We start from the raw sequence: 13,437 nt of genomic DNA, 5'->3' as shown, positions 1-13,437 counted from the left end.
TAATACTAAACCAATAGCTAGAATCTACTGCCTAAAGTTTTGCACGGTCGTGTAACAGGACATAGGTATGCTGTTTCTACTCGCTATCGTTCATTCAGCCGAAGATGTAGCAAGCTATAAAACTGTAATAAAACTGTTAATAAAGCAAATTAATTGTGGTATTACTACGAACAAAATACTTTGCTACGCCACATGTTTTATAAACTTACTATAAGTGGAGCGTAGCAATATACTATGGCGTACCAATAAAAAATTGATCTTATTTCGATTACTTATCAAACCGCAGCGCAATCAATCTGATAGTTATATAGCGCTGTTAACCTCTCAAAGGTCTAAATCATTTTAGCACCCGAAAATTTACTAAAATGGCCGTAACTTTTTTAGCTTTCTATATTTATTTACCCAATTTGGGAATTTTCCCGAGAGTCTTCTCTATTTTCATGATATCTACAAATCATGGTCATAGATCACATGGTTCCGGAGTTATTTCAGTGTTCCATGGGGGACCGCGACATGGGGTTTTAGATCATATATATGGTAACACCATGACCAGTTTTACTGCTTCTATTATGAAGAATTTTAGAGTTCATATTACAAATTCTAGTATTAATTTTAGCCCGCAAACAAAAATTCATCAAAGCAAGGTGTGAGCTGCAGAAAAAGTAATTACCAAACGATTCGATAACAATCAATCGAATCCTGCCACAGGAAAGAACTAAATTGATTTTGCTAGAAGTTGATATTGAATAACTGAGTGTATTTATTTTGTTGACACAAATAGTTTTCAAAAATTGCAATATTTCGATGGCGCGTTGATTTTATCCACCTATTGTACCAATATGCACAATAAAATTTAATGCGCATATGTTGCCCGATTACGGTATCTGCTGAAATTTTATTGTTTATTCTATCGGACAATATACTATGGTTATTATGAACTAAATCGATCAGAATAAGCTGACAGTGAAACTTTAACTTTTCTGCTCACGGATATGATTCTTAAAGAGGTTAGGAACCTTCTGAAGAGTGGGACATAGGGAGTCTTATAGGGTAGATGCTATTTGGTCACATCACTAAGCACACTATAACTTCATTTTTCTAGTTTATTGAGACATATGCTTCAATTAATGCTTGTGGGATATAAATTTATCAAATACAAGGTATTTGTCACAAGGTAAGACAATTGCTTTCGTTGTACGAGAAGCTTTATAAAGAAAAAATGAATTTTCCGATTCAATTATATTGTACCAACAGTTGCGCTAATGTTTCCTTAATTAAGTTTGGTGTTCCTTTAATTGTGTTATTCCATATACATTGCTAGGTTGCTAAGTGAAAAAACATTGTAGCAAAACTATAGAAATGAGCGCCTATAGTTGTGCGCTCCAACTGCACGTATAGTTGCGTTAGATTTTGGAAAATTGGCATTTTAGCAAATAATGCTTTAATTTTAAATGGTGTAGTGTAACTACCAATACTTCTAAGAACCTGTTTCATACAATGAACGTAATTGTTTTATCTAAAATGCTACGGTGACGAAAATATGCATTAATAATGAATAGTAGCGCAACTATTGGTACTACCACAACTATTGGATCAACTACCCTAGCAGTCATCAGAAAGTTCTTTTGGAGCTCATAATGTTATTACCTGTTTTAAGAAATTGGTCTTGAAAACTACTAGAGGAACGTAAAGAAACTCAAATTGCTAATTAAGTATGGAACTTTGTGTTGAAACCAGCAAAAATTTCAGCCTCTTTATCTCTGCGTCTCTATCTCCAACCCCCTATCTCCAACTCTTTATCTCCAACAGTCTATCTCTATCTCTATCTCTATACCTATCTCTAACTTTGTCTCTGGATCTATCTCTATCGGTATCTCTATCTCTATCTGTTTCTGTACCTGTATCTGTATCTGTATCTCCATTTCCATCTCCATCTCCATCTCCATCTCCATCTCCATCTCCATCTCCATCTCCATCTCCATCTCCATCTCCATCTCCATCTCCATCTCCATCTCCATCTCCATCTCCATCCCAATCTCCATCTCCATCTCCATCTCCATCTCCATCTCCATCTCCATCTCCATCTCCATCTCCATCTCCATCTCCATCTCCATCTCCATCTCCATCTCCATCTCCATCTCCATCTCCATCTCCATCTCCATCTCCATCTCCATCTCCATCTCCATCTCCATCTCCATCTCCATCTCCATCTCCATCTCCATCTCCATCTCCATCTCCATCTCCATCTCCATCTCCATCTCCATCTCCATCTCCATCTCCATCTCCATCTCCATCTCCATCTCCATCTCCATCTCCATCTCCATCTCCATCTCCATCTCCATCTCCATCTCCATCTCCATCTCCATCTCCATCTCCATCTCCATCTCCATCTCCATCTCCATCTCCATCTCCATCTCCATCTCCATCTCCATCTCCATCTCCATCTCCATCTCCATCTCCATCTCCATCTCCATCTCCATCTCTATCTCCATCTTCATCTTCATCTCCATCTCCATCTCCATCGCCATCTCCATCTCCATCTACATCTCTATCTCTATCTCTATCTCTATCTCTATCTCTATCTCTATCTCTATCTCTATCTCTATCTCTATCTCTATCTCTATCTCTATCTCTATCTCTATCTCCATCTCCATCTCCATCTCCATCTCCATCTCCATCTCCATCTCCATCTCCATCTCCATCTCCATCTCCATCTCCATCTCCATCTCCATCTACATCTTCATCTCCATCTCCATCTCCATCTCCATCTCCATCTCCATCTCCATCTACATCTTCATCTCCATCTCCATCTCCATCTCCATCTCCATCTCCATCTACATCTTCATCTCCATCTCCATCTCCATCTCCATCTCCATCTCCATCTCCATCTCCATCTCCATCTCCATCTCCATCTCCATCTCCATCTCCATCTCCATCTCCATCTCCATCTCCATCTCCATCTCCATCTCCATCTCCATCTCCATCTCCATCTCCATCTCCATCTCCATCTCCATCTCCATCTCCATCTCCATCTCCATCTCCATCTCCATCTCCATCTCCATCTCCATCTCCATCTCCATCTCCATCTCCATCTCCATCTCCATCTCCATCTCCATCTCCATCTCCATCTCCATCTCCATCTCCATCTCCATCTCCATCTCCATCTCCATCTCCATCTCCATCTCCATCTCCATCTCCATCTCCATCTCCATCTCCATCTCCATCTCCATCTCCATCTACATCTCTATCTCTATCTCTATCTCTATCTCCATCTCCATCTCCATCTCCATCTCCATCTCCATCTACATCTTCATCTCCATCTCCGTCTCCATCTCCATCTCCATCTACATCTCTATCTCTATCTCCATCTCTATCTCTATCTCCATCTCCATCTCTGTCTATCTCTAACTCTAACTCTATCTTCTTTTTCTCTATCTCTGGTATCTACATCTATCTACACTCAAATCGCTTTTTACGCGAAGGATACGTTCAACGTAAATAAAAACCGTCTAAATTCCGAAAATCGTGTAAAAACGCGTAAATCCGAAATTCGCATTAAAAAAATGCATTCGAAAATTCGCTTAAAAAGTTGCGTAAAAATAGTCGCGTAAAACACAAACTGCATTAAAAGCGACTTCATATCTCTCTATCTGTGCACTCATAACTTTTTAACATGTTGTATATTGAAGATATTTCGATTAACATTGTTTTTGAATTACCGCGGTTTTCACGTTCTTCGAATTAACGCAGTTTTTAAGGGTGCGCGACGTTAGGCATACGTTAGGCATTAGGCATAATGGACGCTAGGAATAATAGATGAAGGGCATAATCGATGCTAGGCGTAATGGATGATAAGCATAATGGACATTAGACACATTCCAGCGTTACGGGACACAATTAGCAACCATTTTTACACCAAACTTTTGGCAAAGAGCTTATAAATTTGGTGACTAAAGGTGACTTTATTTTTCCAGTTGTATGCCAGGGATTTAGTGCAACAGGAACTGATTTGCGAGGTAGAAATAGTGTCCCGTAACCCTGGAATGTGTGATTAGGTATAATTTACAATACTTCGGTTTACTATGAATACGCACTTGAGCCAATCATCGCTTCGTCACAATACATTGATACTGCTGTTTGGGATAACGTCGTTTGGCATAAGACATTAGAATAAACATAAGGGATCATTTGGCAGAAAAATATTTGGCATAACGACCTTTCGGCATAATTCCGTAAAAAAGTATTGTATGACTTACAATCGGATCGGATTACCTACGAATGGCCGAAACACAAATTGCCAAAGCACAAATGGCCGAAGTAACAAATGTTATAGAAGATCTAATGACCGAATGTTCAACAGGCTTTGTCTAAGGACGGCAAGCCACCTAAGCAAGTAATGACGTCCTTCAACCTGCACAAATATTGCGTATATGCAGTCCTTGCTCGCTGCCGCTTTTCCGGACTAACTTCGGGCTCGTTCAACCACGGGACAAGTCCTACGAGTCAGTAAACCTAGGCTCACAAATCGTGGAACAACGAAGCTCTGTTAAACGAAGGCGTTTTTGAAGTATGGTTTATTGTTTTGTAGTAAATAGTTGTGAGTTGTGACGCTTATATTGTTTTCGTTACATTTATTATTTGTCAACCATTTTTCAATTCATATTTTTTATTGAATTGGCACTTGGGCATTCCGAGAAAATTCGCCCATGCTAAGCCTGTTGAGATCCAGCCAAATACAACTTCGGCCTTATATGACAATGGTTGAAATTCGACCATTTGAATTTCAGCTATTTGTTGTTCGGCCATTCGTCTTCCGGCAATTAGTGATTCGCTCATTTGTGATCCAGCCATTCATAGGTAATCCGGCTTACCCTATATGCAATGCGTTTTCAAACTGAATCGATTGGACCTCCTGCAAGCTAACGGCAGATTGTCTAACACACACGCACGATAGATATAATTATCGTTCTTTATACCTATTATCTATTGTGTCTATCTGCCATTATCCCTATCCCCATTTAACCCTAATGTATTTACGCCTAACGTCCAATATGCCTTAAGTCCGTATGCCTAGTGGGGTACATCCGTTTTTACAGCAATATTAGATTTAGAGCGGGGTCTCAGCGATTTTTTGGAATTTAAACATCTTTTTCGGCAAGTTTCGAATTAGGGTAAGGGCGCTATTATTAGTCCTATTGCTTATATTGGTCTATATCTGCAATGATAAACAATTATCTCTAAATTTTCTAACCTAAGTGTAAGTTTCATCTATGCTTAAAAAAAATACGCTAAAAATATGATTGATATAGGCATTCATTGCAGATATGGATAATTGTAGTGAAAATATGACCAATGCAGATATCTCATTATAAAGCAACTTTATTTTTTATTTTTGTTATGTTATACCGAAGTTACGTTATATCGAAACAAAAAACGCAATTTGTTACTACTCGAACGAAATTGATTGCAAATGACAGGGAAGGCTTTCAAACCGTTAACTTTCGAATTTCACGATGATTGATCTTGTAGTTTGAAAGATTCGTTAAGAAATACGAGGAAGCGCAGAGTGTGTAAAGATTTTGTTAATTGTAATTTAAAAATCGAGTTACGTTATATCGAAGTTGCTTTGAATCGAGATTGCTTTATATCGAAGTATTACTGTGTAGGCAATAGGACTAATAATGGCGCCCCGACTCTAATACGGTTTTTGCGACTATTTTTTAATTGACGCGGTTTTTACAGGATGCGGCAGGAAGAATGCGAATATGTAAATCTTTTTTTTTTCATGTGTGAACTCATCACTGCAACCAGTATAGTTGGTCTATTGTGATATCGTCCGGGTGTTTGCTGTATGACCTGCACTGTATTTCTTTTTGCTATAATCGCTATTGAATGAGCGATATGCTTATAAAATTTTATGCGTGCTTGTATGTATTAGGGTTTACCCTTCCTTCAAAGCTTGATCTACTTTACCCACTTATTCTTCGCTGCCAGGACTATCGCACATTATAGTCATCCATGGCGAGGACTCATTCGTACCTCTGACCAGTACACTTAACTATAGGAGGGACATTTGCATTGTCAAGAGGCTACAGAGGGTGAATATAGGGTTCAGCATGAAGGAAGGGTAAATGGAGGGGTCTGAGAATAAACCCATGCTAAAGTCACTTGACATCGATTGGCTTGATTCTACTAAGATTCGAACTGACGACAACTCGCTTGTCAATGTTAATCTATGTTAATCTTTAATATTAGGTCAATTTTTGTAACCAACGACTTATTTTTGTTGACATTATATTTGTTTACGTTCACTTTCAAGTGCTGCATCAGAACATCGGAATTGTTTTTTTTGCAAAGGGTCTAGCCGGTTTTCCATACAAAAAATGCCCCCGAATCTAATTAAATTATGCAATGAATCAAACAAAGTACTTGACCTGAGGAGCATTTTGGCAAATTTTCAGATCATTAGACGCCATCTTGAATCAGTAATGGCCGCTAGAGTGAATTTCATTTTTCGCAGTTTACTCTGAAACCAATTATCATAAAAATTTGAAAAAAATCACAGATGTTATACTCACTGCAGGACACATTTCCATTGTTTTTTGGAAATTTTCAAGAGCATTTTTTCCAGTGTTCCAAAGATGGCGTCGCTTATTTTTTTCTATCAAAAAATTGTTCAATCAAATGTATAAATAATAGGCTTTTTTGTAGATTTTTAGAAAATGTGGATGGCGGTCAAATTTTCTTTTGAAAAGTTCAATATTAAAATTGCTCTTATATGTAGTTCAGGAATACGGCAATAGGTTACTAAACCAACACACTGCTTACACTACTGGTAATTTATGATGGCTGGCAGTGCTTTTGAAATAAGAATTGTGTTTGTATTTGAAATTGTATATAATTTTTACAATTTCACAGTAAAAAAAATTGAAAAAATTACAAAAATATTAATGAACATTTCTTTCAGTGTTTCAAACATGACGCCGCAGATTTTTTCATCAATAGATAACGAAATCGATTGTGAGAATTATATAATTTTCGATTTTTATTGTAAAATAAATAATAACTTGAGAGATTATATTTTCTAAACTTTTAGCGAGCATGCGAGTACTGTAGTATATCAGTGTCCATATGCAAATTCGCAATGTTTCTTAATGCTCTAATAACCATTTGAATGTAGTGCGAGTGGAGTTTTGGTGCAACAGTACCCGCCCAGTTAGTTTTCAGGTACGATACGGGTCTAACAAGCCAGTCGTCGTATGTTCGAATCTCGGTTGAGCGGTGCTGCTAGAGTCAGCGAGATCGTTGTACTAGCCCCGTAATAGTCCTGTGCTTTAATAACCGGCTTCGAAGTCTAACTGGGCGGGTACTGTTGCACCAAAACTTCACTCGCACTACATTCAAATGGTTATTAGAGCATTAAGAAACATTGCGAATTTGCATATGGACACTTATATACTAGAGTACTCGCATGCTCGCTAAAAGTTTAGAAAATATAGTCTTTCAAGTTATTATTTATTTTACAATAAAAATCGAAAAATATATAATTCTCACAATCGATTTCGTAATCTACTGATGAAAAAATCTGCGGCGCCATGTTTGAAACACTGAAAGAAATGTTCATTAATATTTTTGTAAATTTTCAATTTTTTTACAGTAAAATTGTAAAAATTATATAAAATTTCAAATACAAACACAATTCTTATTTCAAAAGCACTGCCAGTCATCATAAATTACCAGTAGTGTAAGCAGTGTGTTGGTTTAGTAACCTATTGCCGTATTCCTGAACTACATATAAGAGCAATTTTAATATTGAACTTTTCAAAAGAAAATTTGACCGCCATCCACATTTTCTAAAAATCTACAAAAAAGCCCATTATTTATACATTTGATTGAACAATTTTTTGATAGAAAAAAATAAGCGGCGCCATCTTTGGAACACTGGAAAAATGCTCTTGAAAATTTTTTCGATTTTTTTTACTGTCATATTCGCATCGGAAAATTTCCAAAAAACAATGGAAATGTGTCCTGCAGTGAGTATAACATCTGTAATTTTCTGAAAATCTGAAAATTCTGAAAATTTGCCAAAATGCTCCTTAGGTCAAGTACATTGTTTGAATCGTTGCATAATTTAATTAGGTTCGGGGGCATTTTTTGTATGGAAAACCGGCTAGATCCTTTGTGAAAATTTACGCCGAATATGATACCGAAGGAGATTGCCAAGGTGGTAGTATATTATTTGGCCGCAGATTATCACATTAACCGCCTAGTTAGCTTCGAGGTACGATACTGGTCTAACCAGCCAGTCGTCGTATGTTCGAATCTTGGCTAGACGGTGTTGCTAAGTAGAGTCAGTAGGATTTTTGCATTAGCTCCGTAACTGTCCGGTTCTCTAATAGCTGGCCGTGAAGATTGTCGATAAAGAAGGGTCAAGTCTTAGAAAGACGTTCAAGACCAAGGCTTTTTATCACATTAAGTCTCTACAAAAAGTCTCTACAGTTCTGTTTCTGAGTGATGAAAGCCGGGAAATAGAGATCCGCGGTTTGCGCGTACGGCAATGGTGGTCAAATCGGTTCGTGCACAGATTGCTCGTAACCCGGTACATCACAAAAGAATGTTTGTCAAGAAAGCCAAAATTTCTCAGAGATCCATGCGAAGAATCATCAAAGAAGGCTTGCACGCATCTTCCGAAGCCAGAGCGAAACGCTACTTGATTACGGGGCGGGTTAAGGAACTACGAGTGACTTTCTCAAAAAGATTACTTTTTTTTGTTGAAGGAAAAAATGATAATCCTGTTCTCCGAAGAAAAGCTCTTCAGCTTCGATGCTATGTCGAACAACCGCACAGACCACTTTATGTCACCGCTGAAAGCTCAAGCAGCTTGTTCCAGATGTCCCAGAGAAAATAAAGTTTTGGTTCCAAACTAAACATCCGGCTAGTATCCATGATGTTTTGTTTGATGGCGTCCAACGGTTTGTAAATGGCGCTTGTTTTTATTGATGCTGGTATTAAAATCAATACCGAAGTATATATCAGTATTTTGAAGGATCAGGGTCAACTTATCAGAAAATCAATACACTATCCAACAATATGTTGAAACGCTACACGTTACACGTCAAATCAGACCCAAAGATGACTGATGGAAATATAAAGTTTTGGTCAAAAGATTTGCGCCTTTCTAGCAGATCGGAACTTAACCCGTTGGATTATTCGATTTTCGGTGTGAAGACCCTGAAGTCCGTCATTCATAACACGCACATGGCTTCATTGATAAAAATTGAAGGAATTTAGTTTGAAAGGACCCAATAAAGATAAGTGAACTCAAAAATTGTAATATTACCTATTACTTTGAGTAGTTGAAAATTGGATTTGAAACAAAATGCCATAAGTTTTCGCATGATTTTCCTGTCGCTCCCTATATTTACGAAGATTTTTTAACTAAAAGTCGGATTTTTTTACACGGTTTCTTTTCGCGTGACATATCCGGGTGCAAAAAAGACTTGAGTGTATCTCTCTATCTATATTGTTACATAGAGAGAAAGGGATCTAAGAACTTTTTTGAAAAATGGCGCTACGTAATTTGTGTACGACACTATTTCTGATAGTATCATAGGACACAGTACATATCTTAAGAATTTTGCCAAATGTTATTTCAATTACCTAAATAACATTGAATCAATTTCTTCAATCGCTGCAAATTTCTAGAGTAAATATCCTCGATTTCCGTCCGGCTTGTAAGCAGCCTCTCTATGCAGAAATTTTTCCTATCTAGCCGCGGTTGGATGTACTGCTGAATTTGCAGCATGTCCTCCCATATACTTTGATACTGCACATCCGAACACATTTGTTCCCATTGTTCAAACACTCGTTTCTCAGTTTGCAGTGAAAAGTTCTGCTCTCTTTTTAGTTGATCCTATAAAAAGAAAATAAAATCTGCTTATCGTATTCATCTTCCGGAACCTTTCATACCCACTCTGATGGTCTGCCTCTTCAGCTCTTCTGCTGCTAACCGTTTGGCCTGTAATCTCTCGAGTTTCCGGAGCTTTTTCAGGTTGAAGCCCACCGTTGGTTTATCGGAACCATTCGGATTGCTTCCATTCATTGCTACTGATAGATGTTGGAGCTGTCAACTGAATGCTCCAACCAACGTCGACCTACCTAGCGCTAACTTGATTGCTAATGAGCTTTTTCCGTACACACCCGTTTAAAACATTGCCACCATCAACGAAGCAGCCTTTGATTTGAGTTGATCCTACAGAAGAGCATCCGTCTGTATATCTACCTGAGATGGGCCATCTATTTAGCAATCTGAGGGGTCTGTTCAAACTCGTTGATTAAAACTAGAGTGTGGTAAATGGATTGACCATGCAAAATCAGGGTTATACCTGAAATGCTAGACAAGTTCATGCGCAGTCTAGACAACGAAATTATCTCCGGGATAGCTTCAACCCTGCACCGAGGGCAGTTCACTGTGAACCCGAGCTACGTACGCATTTGGCCCAGCCGCGCTCGTCATAAACGCCAGTTTTTTACACGCACTTATCACCACACCAGCCATGATAGGTAATTAATTTATTACCTTTTTGCTCTCCAGCCAGCCAGCCAGCGTCAGATTAAGCTCTTTCTTACATCATCATTATCGTGTCGCTACACCAGACGCATTCCCGACGGTGCATGGTGCATAGTAAATTACCCGCGCGCTCAGGGCGGGTGAGTAAGCTTTTCCACAGATTGGAAAAAGAAAGTATCTGTTTATGGTTCATTCAGGAAGCCGAATCAATTATATTTGCTAATGTGATGTGGAAAAGGAAATAAAAGTTTATATCGGAGATCTTTCTGTATACTATCGCTTACATAGCAAAAATAGTTGACATTCAAGGTCACGCAAATTCAAATGTCGTTTGAAAGAGTTACGTTATTGCATTACCTACTGAGTGAAATAGTGCAATTAACAATCTAATTTGAGAATTCCGTGTTGCACACTCATTACCATTAGCTCATTTCTTACTAAAGCCAACAAAAAGATTTTACTTTAAAAAAAATGATTAAAAACGAAAAAAATTTGATCAAAACCGAATAAAGCTTTTTAGTAGAGTTTTCAATAGCCTGAGATAAAATTCTGTATAGCGTCCTCGAATGCTGAAAGCAAATTTAGTTTATAATTGTAAAAAAGGTTAAACATGTCGCTTGATTGCATCCCAGATAAAACAGATACGGATACAGAGGTGGATATTTTTTAAAGCTCATAAAATTTAACTCTATCGATTTACTACGGTTGATACTGTAAATTGTAGTTAGTTACGATGATTTGCTATCATAATAGAGTACAAAAACGCACTTGCATAACATTGCCAGCGGATAATATATGTTCAAAATCCTATCCGTGCGTTTTACGAGGAACTCTTCAGAGTTCTCTTCGACATAAGGAAAAGTGGGTGTGAGCATGAAACATAACGATTAAGTAGCAAAACCATGAATGGATGAAACATTGGCTAATACACTATTGGACCATTTCATATAAAAACTGGACTAAAATAAAAAATATAACGGATCATTCATATTCAAGTATGTTTGAAACAGATTAAAACTGATGCTTAGTCAGCAGTGTTTGTTACCCATCTTTTGAATTCAATTCGAATTCGAAAGATTTTGATAGACAAAATATAAAGTAATGACTAACTATGGAAGCGATTTATGTATCAGATAGAAGTTTCGTTCGTTTTTGGATATTTTTGGTGGTAAAGTAACAATAGTTTATTAAAACGATGGATTCTTTAATAAGCTTATTAATCGCTGTCATCCTTTCCGTTCGGTCCAGAAATGATCAGATTGAACGAAATTGTCAACCCGTTAAATACATGCAGTAAATATAGCACTCGAGAACATTTTAGAAAATTGTCGGGACGCCGTATCTCTTTATTCATATGTTTCTGCGTTTCGTTAGACATTCGACCAATTGAAAGCATAACTTTATTAGTAATTCAATTACTATGCAAGTATTTTACGCTCAAGAAGTCCAAGCAATCCTCGATCAGTTTCCTTCAGCGTCCATGATCTACTGTGAGGTCCAGGACCACCGGGAAGATTAGTGTTTTGTAGAATGCAAACAGTTTTGTGTGAATTTGCAATCTGAAGGAACTTAGCTGGCTACGTAATTCGTGGATTGTCCGATTCACAGCTGTAATTCGTCGTTTTCCTTCACGGCTCACTTCGTTGTCACATGTCACTACCGTACCAAATCATATTGTTTCCTTGGCACCAACACCATTTGGACTCCCACGATCCCTGCCAGCAACCATGTACTTCGTTTTAGTGGTATTAATGGTAAGTCCCAATTTGGCTGCTTCCTATTTAAAAGGCCTATAGATCTCTTTCCGATTATATCAGCTTCATCCGCATGGATTCATTCAATCCAAGCGGGTTGAGGTCTCACTCGCCATTCAGATGTATGATGATGACCCATCCAACCTCGCACGACTTAGGTTAACTCAACTAATTTCGTCGAAAAACCTTGTTCTAGTGTTATCTGCCACAGCTCATTTCCTTTAACTGAATCGTACGCCGCCTTGAAGTCCACAAAAGGATGATGAGTCTGCAAGTTGTACTCCCAGAACTTGTCTAGTAACTGACGCAGGGTAAGCATCTGATTCTCACGAAAACCAGCTTGATACTTGCCGATTAAGGCAAACCGCCTCAGTCTGCAGAACAGGATACGGGAGAGCACCTTATAGCCAAAATTCAATAACGTAAGGCTTTAATGGTTTTTACACTCGAGTCGAAATCTTTTCTAAAAACTAGAGCAAATGAGGCCATCCAACCACTCATCCGGCACTTGTTCTTTCTCACAGATTCCAACAATAATCATGTGGATTGCTTCATACAGCCGCTCGCTTCACGCTTTTAGAATTTTAGCCCGGATACCATCCTTTCCAATAGCTTTACCGTTTTCTTGCTCACTGATTGCCTTCTTAACAGTCTCCTGAGTTGGTGGCTCTACAACTTGACCATCGCTCATAATTCTTATTCTGTTCCTGTTGATCACTGTGTTTACCTCTCCATTCAACAGCGTCTGAAAGTGATTCTTCCACCTGGCTGCTACTGCAGTTTTGTCAGTAAGTTTTTATTTTACTTCTATTTCTATGGGAAAAAGCGGCATCTTAAAATTATCCTTTAAATAATCCAAGAATATATAAAATATACGAATTGTAAGTTTCCCATCCCATCTGAGCGCGTACAAGTCTTTCGAATCTACGCTCATACTAGCATTCAGTTCAATCTACCATCAGCTGCACGGGAAACGCCAATGTAGTTCAGCGTGAATAGCAGTATCGAACATGTTGCGCTACATCGAGCTACAACGCCATATGCCGCGATGCGACAGTTTGCCGCGCTCTAACTCTGAGCGCGAGCGACACTGTAGGCCGTAAGCAGCGGAGA

The 13,437-nt window shown here is 38.3% G+C and overlaps 1 protein-coding gene across 1 annotated transcript in view; it reads right to left on the bottom strand.

Annotated features, from left to right (window-relative positions):
- LOC128736330 (dynein regulatory complex subunit 2) overlaps positions 1-13,437 on the bottom strand; it is a 41,738-nt gene that overhangs the window by 1,378 nt on the left and 26,923 nt on the right. The window contains exons 5-6 of the mRNA XM_053830807.1: positions 9,974-10,104; positions 9,661-9,913 (exon numbers count right to left, since the gene is read on the bottom strand). Of these exons, the coding sequence (XP_053686782.1) occupies positions 9,661-9,913; positions 9,974-10,104 (384 nt within the window). The remainder of the gene's footprint in view (positions 1-9,660; positions 9,914-9,973; positions 10,105-13,437) is intronic.

Source organism: Sabethes cyaneus, chromosome 2 (assembly GCF_943734655.1).
Source record: "Sabethes cyaneus chromosome 2, idSabCyanKW18_F2, whole genome shotgun sequence".
Lineage (NCBI taxonomy): Eukaryota > Metazoa > Arthropoda > Insecta > Diptera > Culicidae > Sabethes > Sabethes cyaneus.
This window is presented reverse-complemented; position numbering and strand designations above follow the sequence as displayed.